General features: G+C 37.2%; 1 protein-coding gene across 5 annotated transcripts in view; it reads left to right on the top strand.

Moving 5' to 3' along the window:
• ATAD2B (ATPase family AAA domain containing 2B) overlaps nucleotides 1–12,293 on the top strand; it is a 215,998-nt gene that overhangs the window by 47,655 nt on the left and 156,050 nt on the right. For all 5 annotated transcript variants that reach the window (XM_077152215.1, XM_077152214.1, XM_077152218.1 and 2 more), the window contains one exon: nucleotides 11,075–11,173. In XM_077152215.1, the coding sequence (XP_077008330.1) occupies nucleotides 11,075–11,173 (99 nt within the window). The remainder of the gene's footprint in view (nucleotides 1–11,074; nucleotides 11,174–12,293) is intronic.

The raw sequence follows: 12,293 nt of genomic DNA, 5'->3' as shown, positions 1-12,293 counted from the left end.
AAAGGGAAGTGTTCTTGACTGAACCTGCCGTGCCAGTTGGGGAGCGGCACCAGTCTCTGGATTTGGAGGACTTTATTTACAGTTCTGTGGTATGATCTCAGCCCTTTTACCCATTCCAGACTGGTGTATGATCTGTGTCCAGTCCCACGTGTCCCCCACACAGTTTTTCAGGACAGTTCCTGGCTATTTATTAACTGTTCTGGAGGGCTAACTAAATTCCACACCTCTCTATGCAGCCATCTTACTCCACCTCTCCATTATCTTCTTAATACCCTTTATTTCTTTATGCATAATTTCCTTCATCTCTTTGAATTGACTTAGATTTGTTTGAACTTCTCAATTTCCTCTGAAGTTTTAATTTGTTCTTTTGATGAAGCCATATCTTCCTGTTTCTTTGTAATTTTTTGTTGATGTCTGGGCTTGTCATTATTTTGATATGTTTACTCTGCTAGGGTTTTACTGTAGTTGGTCCGTATGTTAAGACTCTTCTTTGATGCTTTGTCCAAGAAACACTGAGCCTTTAAAGTATACTGTTTAACTGGTCAGATTTTCTCAGGTCTTCTGCATCTGTTTCTTGCTCTGCATATAAAGCTTCACATTTTAAGATTGTCCTTTTATATCCCATTCTATCACCTTCAAGAGAAAGCTTTCTTTCTCTGGAAATACTGATCTGTTATGTTTATTTTTATGTAGATTTTTCACCCCAGGTCCTATGATTTGTTTAACTCTTCTTCTTCACTCAGTGTCCCCTTTTCTTTATACTTTTTAGTCTTGGAAACCATCCTGCCTTCCAGTAGTTCTGTTTTTCTCTCCTTTCTTTTCCCATGAGTTTTTAAATTTTTTTTTCCTCTGGTTACTTCTCTGTTAGGGTTTCCCATGAGGGAAGCCAGATGGGGGCATTGTTCAGAAATGTCCGTTGTTTTTTTTCTTTGTTTTGGTGATCTAGCAATCAGAGATCAGATTGGCTGTGTGCACCTTAGCCACAAGTCCTGCCATGAACTTTGTTTACTGGGGACCCTTTTGTATGCACTTGCTCAGCTACTGTTTGTTTTCCTGTCTGCATCTCTGCAGCTTTGTGTCCTTGTGTCTGCATTTGCATGGGGTCCTGATTTGCTTCTGTGAGTGGCTCTGTGGTCTGTATCCATGGCAGGAGGGACCTGGGCCATGCTGCTTCTGCACAGGACCGAGTGAGTTGGAGGAGTCTGGACTGGGGTCCAGGTTGTAGATTTCCTATCTTGTCCTTAGTATTTTTTTCCCCCTTTTTCTTTGATTCAGCATTTGTGGAGTCCTTCTCTAGTCTCTTACTTCCTCCAGAGTTCTAAGCAAGTAGGGTTTGCCCTTTTATTTTCCAGGGGATGTCTTATGTCACTATATTGATGACATCACTTATCCACTTGGGTTTTTGCATCAATTTCAAGAATAATTTGTGTGAAATAAACTTTACTCATTCTGTGTGTTCAGTTTTTACAGATGTATGCATTGATAATACTCCTGCAGTCAAAGTATAGAATTTTTGCCCAACCCTCAAAATTTTCTTTCCAGTCTGTTTCTTCTGACCTCTGGTGCAATACACCAACCACTGACCTGCTTTTTTGTCAATGTAGTTTACTTTGTGTTTTCTAGAATTTTATATGAATGGAATTATACAGTATTTACTCTTTAGTCTTCTTTTACTGAATGGTCATTTTTTACTGAATGATCTTGTGAATCATTCATGTTTTTGCATGTATCAGTCAATTATTCTTTTTTCTTGCCGAGTACCATTCATATGTAAAATAACAATTTTTTAAATAACATTTTATTGATGAATAGGAGATGGAGATGTCAAATTTGCAACCTTTTGGTGGACATTTGAGCACCTTCCTGTTTTTGACTGTAGTGGGTAAAGCTGCTGTGAACATGAGTATATAAATCTTCATGTGGATTTATTCTTTTTTAAAATTTCAAAACAGCGTAAGAGTAACCTCCAGGATAACCTCTCGACTCTGGAATCTCTCAGTCATTTATACTTTGTCTCATTTCCCTCTTCCCCATTTCGGTCGAGAAGGTTTTCTCAATCCCTTGATGCTGAGTCTCAGCTCATTCTAGGGTTTTTCTCAGTCCCTTGATGCTGAGTTTCAGCTCATTCTAGGATTTCTGTCCCACATGGCCAGGAAGGTCCACACCTCTGGGAGTCATGTCTCATGTAGACAGGGGGAGAGTGGTGAGTTTACTTGTTGTGTTGACTGGAGAGAGAGGCCACATCTGAGCAACAAAAGAGGTTCTCTTGGGGGTGACTCTTAGGCCTAATTTTAAGTAGGCTTAGTGTATCCTTTGCAGGGTTGTTTCATATGAACAAACCCCAAGATTAAGGACTCAGCATATTGCTTTTGTTGTCCCTACTACTTGTGAGAATAGCAAGAATTCTCCACTTGGGGAAGTTGAATTTTCCCCCTTTATCACCATTCCCCTAAGGGGATTTTGCAAATACTTTTTTATTCACTGTTCAGATCCTTCTGGGATTTATCGAGGCATCACTCTGGACAAACCTACCAAATCTCATGCCTTACTGAAGGTTCTATGTATTTATGGTGTTCAATTAAACTGTCCACATAAGTTATATTAGGAAATGCACTAGTTAAAATATAAATTTTGTATCAAATATTCTTTGCTTTAGTCTCACACATAAGTTAAAGTTTTAAAGTATTAATTACCATCTATTTCAACACCCTGCATTATTGACATTCCTTTGTTCTTCCTCATGCAAAACATTTTTAAATTTGTACATTTATTCACTATCATTATACACTCTAGGCATTACTAGATTATACCATCTCAGTCTTTATCATATATCTTTCCTTCTGATTTCATTTGTGCTCCCAGGTCTCCTCCCCCGATCATTCTCACATTGAGCTTCATTTAGTGTTCTAACATTATTGTATTACAGTTAGGTAGTATTGTGCTATCCATTTCTGAGTTTTTACAATCAGTCCTGTTGCACAATCTGTATCCTTGAAGGGATAGTTCTTGAAGTTAGTGTTTGAAATTTGTTCAGACCCTGTGTTTGAAATTTGTTTGAACTCCAGGCGGGTTCATCCCAGCTGTTTCTTTAGTGCAGACTAGCTGCAGTTTAGTCTCTATGTTCAATGAGTTGACCAGTTTCCCTTGACTTGCCTTATACCACAGTTTCCACTCTTTCGTATTGCCTTCAGGTTTAAATTTATTGATACTGTTGCATATGGAGTCAGTTCATTTGAGAAGAGATCAGAATGCCTCTGTTTTTCCAGCGTTCTACTCCTCCTAGGCAGACTCTCCGAACCAGGGCTCTAGAGCTAGGAGTGGAATCATTGATAGGCTTCGCTGTGGGTGGCATCCCTGCTGTAGTGGCTAAGCTCTGGGTTGAGTGGTGTGGGCAGTGGTCTCAGGTCTTCTGCTATGAGCAGCCTAAAAGGTGACTGGGGTCCCAGTATTCTAAGCTGCACTGTACTAGGGTAGACCTCCTATAGCATGAGTGGGGGCTGTGTCAAAGAAGGGAGCCCCTACTTCTCAGCTGCACTGTCTGGAACTTCGGTATAACAGTAGGAAGCTGGAGGAAGGATGAGAAATGCTGATGCTCTGTCCTCTCAGGAAGATAACTCTGAATTTGAGAGCTTGAGGAAAAGGGAGGCCTGTTTTTTGGCTGTACCTGCCTGGGGTGAAATTTCCATCCTGCTGAGTTCTGAGTCGGGGGAGGATGGGAGCTAATTTTGGTTCAAATACTAGAATCATTGCTTACCAGATTTTTGTAGATTTTCGTGAATAAGTGTTTTTTTACTTGCTGTATATCCGTAGGACCATTTCAAGAAACCATATATGGTTGTTTTAGTTTTAAAAGGATTTACATTTGTTTCATTGGGAAATATTCTGTGGAACTGTTTATACTGTCATGCCATTGGTTCTTTCTGTTGCCTCGCTTCTTGTATCAGTCTGTTCCCTGTTTCCATGTTTCTTTTTCTTTTTTTAAAAAAACTTTTTAAATTGTGAAATATACAAAAAAAACAGTAACTTTCAATGTACGTTGTAACAAGTAGTTAATATAAAGTTTATTTATATAAAGATTTCAAAGTTTGATATGGGTTACAGTACTACAGCTTCAGGTTTTTCCTTCTAGCTGCTCCAAGACACTGGAGACTATAAGAAATACCAGTATAATGACTCAGAAGTCATACTCATTTGTTAAATCCCATCTTCTGTGTTTTAACTCCTTCTTTGATCCTTCTCCCAATCTTTAGGGCTATTTAGGCTACGCTCATTCTAACTTTTTCGTGTTCAAAAGGAATGTCGACAATTTGGGATAGGGGGATGGAACAAGTTGATGTTTTTGGAGATGCTGGCCCCTCTGGGTTTCAGGAGATAACTGGCCTAGGATTCTGGAGGATGTAGGTTTCTAGAAAGTAATTCTAGTACATGAAATTTTTGTAGAATCTCAGTTAAAACTACATGTTCTTTAGGGGTAGCAGGAATACTGTTGATTGGGTTTTGGCAAACTGTGGCAATTAGCAGTAACTAGCTGAGCTTGCATAAGAGTAGCTTCCAGTATAGACCCTAGACTCTATTTGAACTCTCTTACCCACTGATACCTTATTCTGTTATATTTCTTTTTTTCCTTTTGGTCAGGTAGATATATGTCAATTCCACAGTGCCAGAACCTGGCTTGTCCCTGGGAATCATGTCCCATGTTGCCAAGGAGACACTTAGCCCTAGATGTCCTGTCCCACATAGGGGAAACGGGGATGATTTTCCTTGCAGAGTTGGGCTTGGTGAGAGATGCCACATCTGAGCAACAAAAGAGGTTTTCAGGAAGTAAATCTTAGGTATAACTATATGTAGACTTAGCTTTTCCACTACAGAAATAAGTTTCGTAAGAGCAAGCCTCAAGATTAAGGGCTTGGCCTATTGACTTGGAAGTCCCTAAGTTTGAGAAAGTATCAGTGGTTTCCCAATTGTAAAAGTTTAATAGTTCCATGTTTTTTTCTGCAGTCTCTTGAAGGGCTTTGCTAGTACTTTTAAATTATCTGCCAAGTTTTCACCAGTTATTGGCACCAGTATTTCGCCAGTTTTCATGACTGGTGATTGGCATAAGAAATGATCCCACTTTCCATGTAATACCTCTTACTTCTTTGTAGTTGGATTGTGAGAGTTGTTACCAAAATAAATAATAATAATAATTCAATTTCTTTTACTTTTGAAGTGGTAGGATTGGAGTAGTAGAGAACATGGACATTTATTCCTTATGCAGTTATTAATAATTTAAGTAATGGTAAGTCTATGGGTAATTTAATTTTTGGAAGAGTTTCCAGTTTTGACTTTTTTTGTGCAATTTTATTGAGATATATTTACATACCATATGTTCATATGTTCATACCTAATTTGAAAGTTGCTGGAATGTGATATACCAGGAATGAAATGACTTTTAAATAGAGGAATTTAGTAAGTTGCAAGTTTTAAGTTCTAAGGCCATGAAAATGTCCAGATTAAGGCACCAACAAGAGGTTACCTCACTCAGGAAAGGTCAGTGAAGTTCGGAGTTTCACTCTCAGCTGGAAAGACACATGGCAAATGCCTGTTAGCTTTCTCTCCAGGAAACTTCAATGGCTTCCCCAGGCTGTCTTCTTTCTGTTGGCTCTGTCGGTTCTGGTGGCTCTAAAGCTTTTTCCGAAATGGTTCCCCCACAACAAAGGGCTTCAGTAAGCAATCCTACCCTGAATGAGTGAAGACACAGTTTCATGGAAACCATCTAATCAAAAGTTACCACCCACAATTGGGTGGGTCACGTCTCTGTGGAAACAAACAGAAGGATCTCACCCGGCAATACTGAATGAGGATTAAAGGACATGACTTTTCTGGGGTACATAACAACTTCAAACCAGGACACCATATAATCATCCAGAGCATTCAGTCCGTGTCTCACGGTATCACCATATAGCTGTGCATTCATCACTACAATGAATTTCAGAACATTTTCATAACACCAAAAGAAAATGAAAAAATAAAAAAGAACACCAAAAACATCCCATAACCCTTAGCCCCCACTTTTATTCATTTGTATTTGTCTTTGTTTTCTTACTTATCTGCCCATACACCGGATAAAAGTCAGTCCCCAAGTTTTCGCAATCACATGGTCACACCATAAAAGCTATATATTTATATAGTCGTCTTCAAGAATGAAGACTTCTGGATTATAATTAATAGTTATTTACTTCTAGCTATTCTAATACACTAGAAACTAAAAAGGAATATATATGATACATGAGAATAATCTCCAGAATGACCTCATGACTTTATTTGAAATCTTCTAGCCACTGAAACTTTGTTTTGTTTCTTTTCCCCCTTGTGGTCAAGAAGGCATTCTCAATCCCATGATGCCAAGGCCAGTTTCATTCCTGGGAGTCATCTCCAACGTTGGCAGAGGGATTTCTGCCACGAAGTGTCATGTCCAGTGTCATGTCTCCTTATAGTGGGAAGGGTAGTGAGTCACATGCTGACTTGGCTTAGAGAGAGGCCACATCTGAACAACAAAAGAGGTTCCCTGGAGGTCATACTTACATCTAATTATAAGTAGGCTTAGCTTCTCCTTTGCAGGAATAAGTTTCATAAAGGCAAGCCCTAAGATTGAGGGCTTGACTTACTAAATCGCTAGTCCCAAATGCTTGCAAAAAGAATATCAGGAATGTCTTTGGAAGGAATTAGTGTTTCCACATTTTCCTTCAGTCCCTCAAGGGGATTTTGCAGATATTTTTTATTTTCTACACAAATTACCCTGGTACGTATTTTAGGGTATTATATTAACCTATACAGAGTAACAAGATCTCATTCTTTATTTGAGATTCCATGTAATTATGTTGTTTGAATAAACTGACCATACAGGTTAAATTAGATAGTATGCTACAGAAAATATGAATTTTGCACCAAATCAACATCTTTTCCTTTGGTCTCACACAGAAGTTGAAGTTTTAAAATATAGTCGATATCTTTTGCCCTGTGTTCTGATTTACCTTAGTCCTAATCAGATATGCTTTATATCTGTAATTGAAGTCTGATATCTTTTTCAGCTTCTTTAACAGTTGCTGTATGGGTAATTCTGACTTTCAGAACTGTAGGAGCCTAACCCTGAGTCTCAGATGTCACACAGATACCCAAAGTTCTAGGAAACTACCAGAGTATACACAAAGAGCATAGTATCTCACAATTTAGAAATAACAGGTGAAACTGTGGAATGTTTGTGACTGCTGTAAGAGCTTGCAATCTTATTTACAATAAAGTTTATTGAACATTCTGTATTCCTTGGTCATTGTTTGCCAAATCTCTGCCCACATTCTGTTCCCTGATAACCTGTGCTCTCAAATTCAATTCTCAGAGTTTGGACATTATAGTTAGTTCATGTAGACATTCATCATTTGTTTTCCCTTATGTAAAAATTTTATTTTTGTATATCTAAAACCCATCATTGTCCACTGTAGTTTTTGCTAAGTTATAGAGTCCCAGTTTTTTCCTCTGTCTTTCCTTCTTGTGTCATGCATGCCCCTAGCCTTCCTCTTTAAACTCCACCTTGTTCATTATACTTAAAACATTGTACTACCACAACCACTGTGGAAGGCAGTGTGGCAGTTCCTCAGGAAGCTAAGTATAGAATTGCCATATGATCCGGCAATATCATTGCTAGGTATCTCTACTCAGGACATGAGGACAAGAACACAAACGGTCATTTGCACACCAATGTTTATAGCAGCGTTATTTACAATTGCCCAGAGATGAAAACATCCAAAATGTCCATCAACAGACAAGTGACTAACCAACCTGTGGTATATACATACGATGGAATATTATGTAGCTGTTAAGACAGAATAAAGTCATGAAGCATGTAAAACATGGATGGACTTTAAGGACATTATGCTGAGTGAGATTAGCCAGAAACAAAAGGACAAATACTGTGTGGTTTCACTGATATGAACTGACATTAGCGAATGAACTTGGAGAATTTCAGTTGGTAACAGAGACCATCAGGAGATAGAAATAGGGTAGATATTAGGTAATTGGAGCTGAAGGGATACAGATTGTGCAACAGTACTGATTGTAAAAATTTAGAAATGGATAGCACAATGCTACCTAATTGTAATACAATAATGTTGGAACACTGAATGAAGCTGCATGTGAGAATGATGGAGGAGGCCCAGGGGGACAAATGAAATCAGAAGGAAAGATAGACAGTAAAGACTGAGATGGTATAATCTAGGAATGCCTAGAGTGTATAATGATAGTGACTAAATGTGCAAATTTAAAAATGTTTCTGCATGAGGAAGAACAAAGGAATGTCAGTAAGGCAGGGTGTTGAAAATAGATGGTAATTAATATTTTATAACTTTAATGTATGTGTGAGACAAGCAAAAAATGTTTATTATTTTCTAATAACATTAAAAATAAATTATGGTACAAAATTTATATTTTGACTAATGCATTTCCTAATATAAATTATGTGGACAACTTAATCGAACACCGTAGTACGTAGAACCTTGCGTAGGGCATGATATTTTGTAGGTTTGTCCAGAGTGATACCCATATAAATCCCAGAGCGGTTTGAACAATGAATAGGGAAATATTTGCAGAGTCCCCTAGGGGGAATGGTGAGAAAGGGGGAAATTCAACTTCCCCAAGTGGAGTGATATTCTCATAGGCAGTGGGGATAGCCAAAGCAATAAGCTGAGCCCCAAATCTTGGGGTTTGTTCATGTGAAACTTAACACCTCACAAAGGATAGGCTAAACTACTTAAATTAGACATAAAGGCAGCCCCAAGAGAACCTCTTCTGTTGCTCAGATGCAGCCTCTTTCTCTTGGCCAACACAGCAAGCAAACTCATTGCTCTCCCCCCTCCACGTGGGACATGACTCCCAGGGGTATGGACCTTCCTGGCAATGTGGGACAGAAATCCTAGAATGAGCTGGAACTCAGCATCAAGAGATTGAGAAAATCTTCTTGACCAAAAGGGGTAAGAGCGAAATGAGACAAAATAAGGTGTTAATGGGTGAGAGATTACAAACAGAGTCAAGAAGTTATCCTGAAGGTTATTCTTACGCACTGAATAGATATCACCTATTTAGTTAAGGTGTAATGGAGAGGCTGGAGGGAACTGCCTGAAAATGTGAAGCTGCGCTCAGGTGGCCATGTTCTTGAAGATAATTGTATGATGATATGGCTGTCACAGTGTGACTATGTGATTGTGAAAGCCTTGTGTCTGATGCTCCTTTTGTCCACCTTATCAATGGACAAGTAAAACATATGGATTAAAAATAAATAAATAGGGCGGGCCACGGTGGCTCAGCAGGCAAGAATGCTCGCCTGCCATGCCAGAGGACCCGGATTTGATTCCTGGTGCCTGCCCATATTTAAAAAAATAAAAATTAAAATAAATAAATAAATAAATAATAGGGAGAAGAAATGTTAAAATAAATTTGGTAAATTTAGCTGATGCTCATTGAAGGGGAAGGGTAAGGAGTATGGTATGTATGATTTTTCCCGTTTTCTTTTTATTGCTTTTTCTGAATTGATGCAGATGTTCTAAGAAATGATCATGATGATGAATATACAACTATGTGATGATAGTGTGAGTTATTGATTATATAACAAGAGTGGCATGATCATATGATCATTTGTTTGTATGTGGTTATATATCATAAATAAAAAGTAAATAAATTTAAAAAATTGTACTACCATTAGATAGTATTGTGTTATCCATTTCTGAATCTTTACAAGGAATCCTTTTGAACATTCTCTACTCCTTCACATCAGATGCCCAATCTCTACCCTGCTTCTGTCTCCTGCTAACCTTGTTCTCAACTTCAACTCTTAAAGTTTGTTCATTATTGTTAGTTCATATTAGTGAGACCCAAGTGTAGTTGTCCTTTTATTTCTGGCTAATTTCACGAGAAATTATCACCCTGATCTTATGTCCTGCCACTTTGCTGTGCTCATGTATTAGCTCTGGTAGCTTTGCTGTAGATTTTTCATGTCATCTGCAACCAGTGGTAGTTTCACTTCTTCCTTTCCAATTTGGAAGCCTTTTGTTTTGTTTTCTTGCTTATTTGCTCTGGCTGGGACTTCAAGCACAATGTTGAATAATGATGACAGTAGGCATCTTGTCTTGTTCCTAATATTAGATGGAAAGCTTTCAATCTATCCCCTTTGAGTATAATGTAAGCTATGGGTCTTTCAGATATTCCCTTTATCATGTTGAGAAACTTTCCTTCTATTTCTAGCATTTGAAGTGTTTTCTTCAAGAAAGTATGTTGAATTTTGTCATCTGCCATTTATTTGTCACTCGAGATGATCGTGTGGTTTTTCCACTGTGATTTATTCAGTGGTGTATAACATTAATTGATTTTCTTGTGTTGAACCAGCCTTGCATACCTGGAATAAAACCCTCCTGGTCATAGGGTATAATTTTTTTAATGTGCTGCTGGATTTGATTTGCAAGTATTTTGTTGAGGATTTTGCATCTGTATTCTTTAAAGAGAATGATCTGTGATTTTCTTTTCTTGTAGTGTCTTTGGTGTTGGTATTAGGGTTGATTTTTAAATAAAAGTAAAAAGTTATTTAGTTCTTTAGAAGTCTGGACTGTTTCTGATTATTTGGGAAAGAGGGAATAATTAAAGAAAATCACACTTTCTTTTCTAACAAGATCCTAATGTTGTTTATAAAACAATGACAGATATTCCCTAAATTTGGGTGCAAATTAGATTTGTTGACTGCCTTCTTCTGCCATCCTATTTTTAAAATTTTAGACTCCCTATTCCCCTTAGTTTCTTTTTCTTTGTATTATTTGTCACCTTAAATGTCATAGATCTAAACTTCAAAAGTGCAAGTTTATTTGCTGCCATGTTGTATCCACAGCTCATAAAATGGTAGGCACTCCATAAATATTTCCTGAATGGATTAATGTATGTATTTTCTCCTATGCTAATGGGAGATAGAAAGCTTATAGTGTGTTTTTCCCACAAATTTTCTAAAAGAGAAAGGTTTTTGCTACAGTAAAGTTTTAAGGATTTTGCTCTTTTTAAATAGGAGAAAGAAGCATGCCATTCATAGTAGTGACACAACTTCATCTGATGAAGAACGTTTTGAAAGAAGGAAGTCTAAGAGCATGGCTAGAGCAAGAAATCGGTTAGTAAATATTTTGGTTTTATTTCCATGGTAGAATAAAGAAAGGCAATTTTTTTTAATGGCTACTTATCTGTACTGGCATTTTGCTAAAATTAATACTCCATATTTATACTTTAGACTAGGTAAAGCACTAACTTGATTTCTACTTTAATAGTTCTCACAGTAAAAATGTAACCTTTGGATAATTATTTACTCTGTAAGTACTCAGAATAAAATAGTTTGCCTGAAGGAAGGAGAGCTGAGGCATAGAGGCCAGCCTAATATGGGAGCATCTTCTTTCATTTCTCTCTATCAGCATTTTCTTCCTAATCCAGATCCATTTAATGGGGCTGATTTTTAGATGCTTATAATGATTATAGCACTCAGAGTAAGATATGATTTCTCGCAGAATTGTTTCTGGGCACCTTGGATTTTTCCTGGAAAAACTTGCTTTTGGTAGAAGAGTGCCTCTTGGTGGACTCTTATTACTGAATTGATCACTAAACCTGAAGAGTTTCACTGAGGAAAAGAATCTGTACATGTGATGTAAATAAGGAAAGTGTGAAATGAAAATTTGAGTTAATATTTCAGTTTATGTTTATAATAAGAAAGATAAATTATATTTAGCAATCATTTCTATAACTTGGCAATATATAAATATTGTACAACTACCAAGTTTTCAGTTAGCAGGTCTTAGATATAAGTTTGATTTGGAGTAGAGTATATTTTAAAAAACAGTGAGTTCTTCATGTGAATGATGTTAGGCAGAAATCCAATTTTAAATAACTTAATACCTGTTTAACCTGAAGTATTCTGATATCTGCTATGGAAATATATTTTTTAAGTTAATTAGGACACAGAAATGTCTATGGAGGTAGATCCGATGTAGAACGTACATTTTTTAAAATGAGGCTGCTTATGTTGTCTTTTGGTATTTACGTAAGGTTAAAAGAGGATATAGATTACACTTATTTAGGGGATAATAAAATTGAATAATACAGTATAGGATTTTATGTAGCTAGAGATCTATTTTAAAATAGCTGCATGAAAGATAAAGCTTAGTTATTGAGATGTGATCTAGAATTAGCTTTCTTTCAAAATGGAAAGAAATTTTCAGTTTAGGAAACTCAGTAGACATACC

Source organism: Tamandua tetradactyla, chromosome 3 (genome assembly GCF_023851605.1).
Source record: "Tamandua tetradactyla isolate mTamTet1 chromosome 3, mTamTet1.pri, whole genome shotgun sequence".
Lineage (NCBI taxonomy): Eukaryota > Metazoa > Chordata > Mammalia > Pilosa > Myrmecophagidae > Tamandua > Tamandua tetradactyla.
Note: the sequence above shows the minus strand (reverse complement) of the source record. Positions and strands in the feature narration are given on the sequence as shown.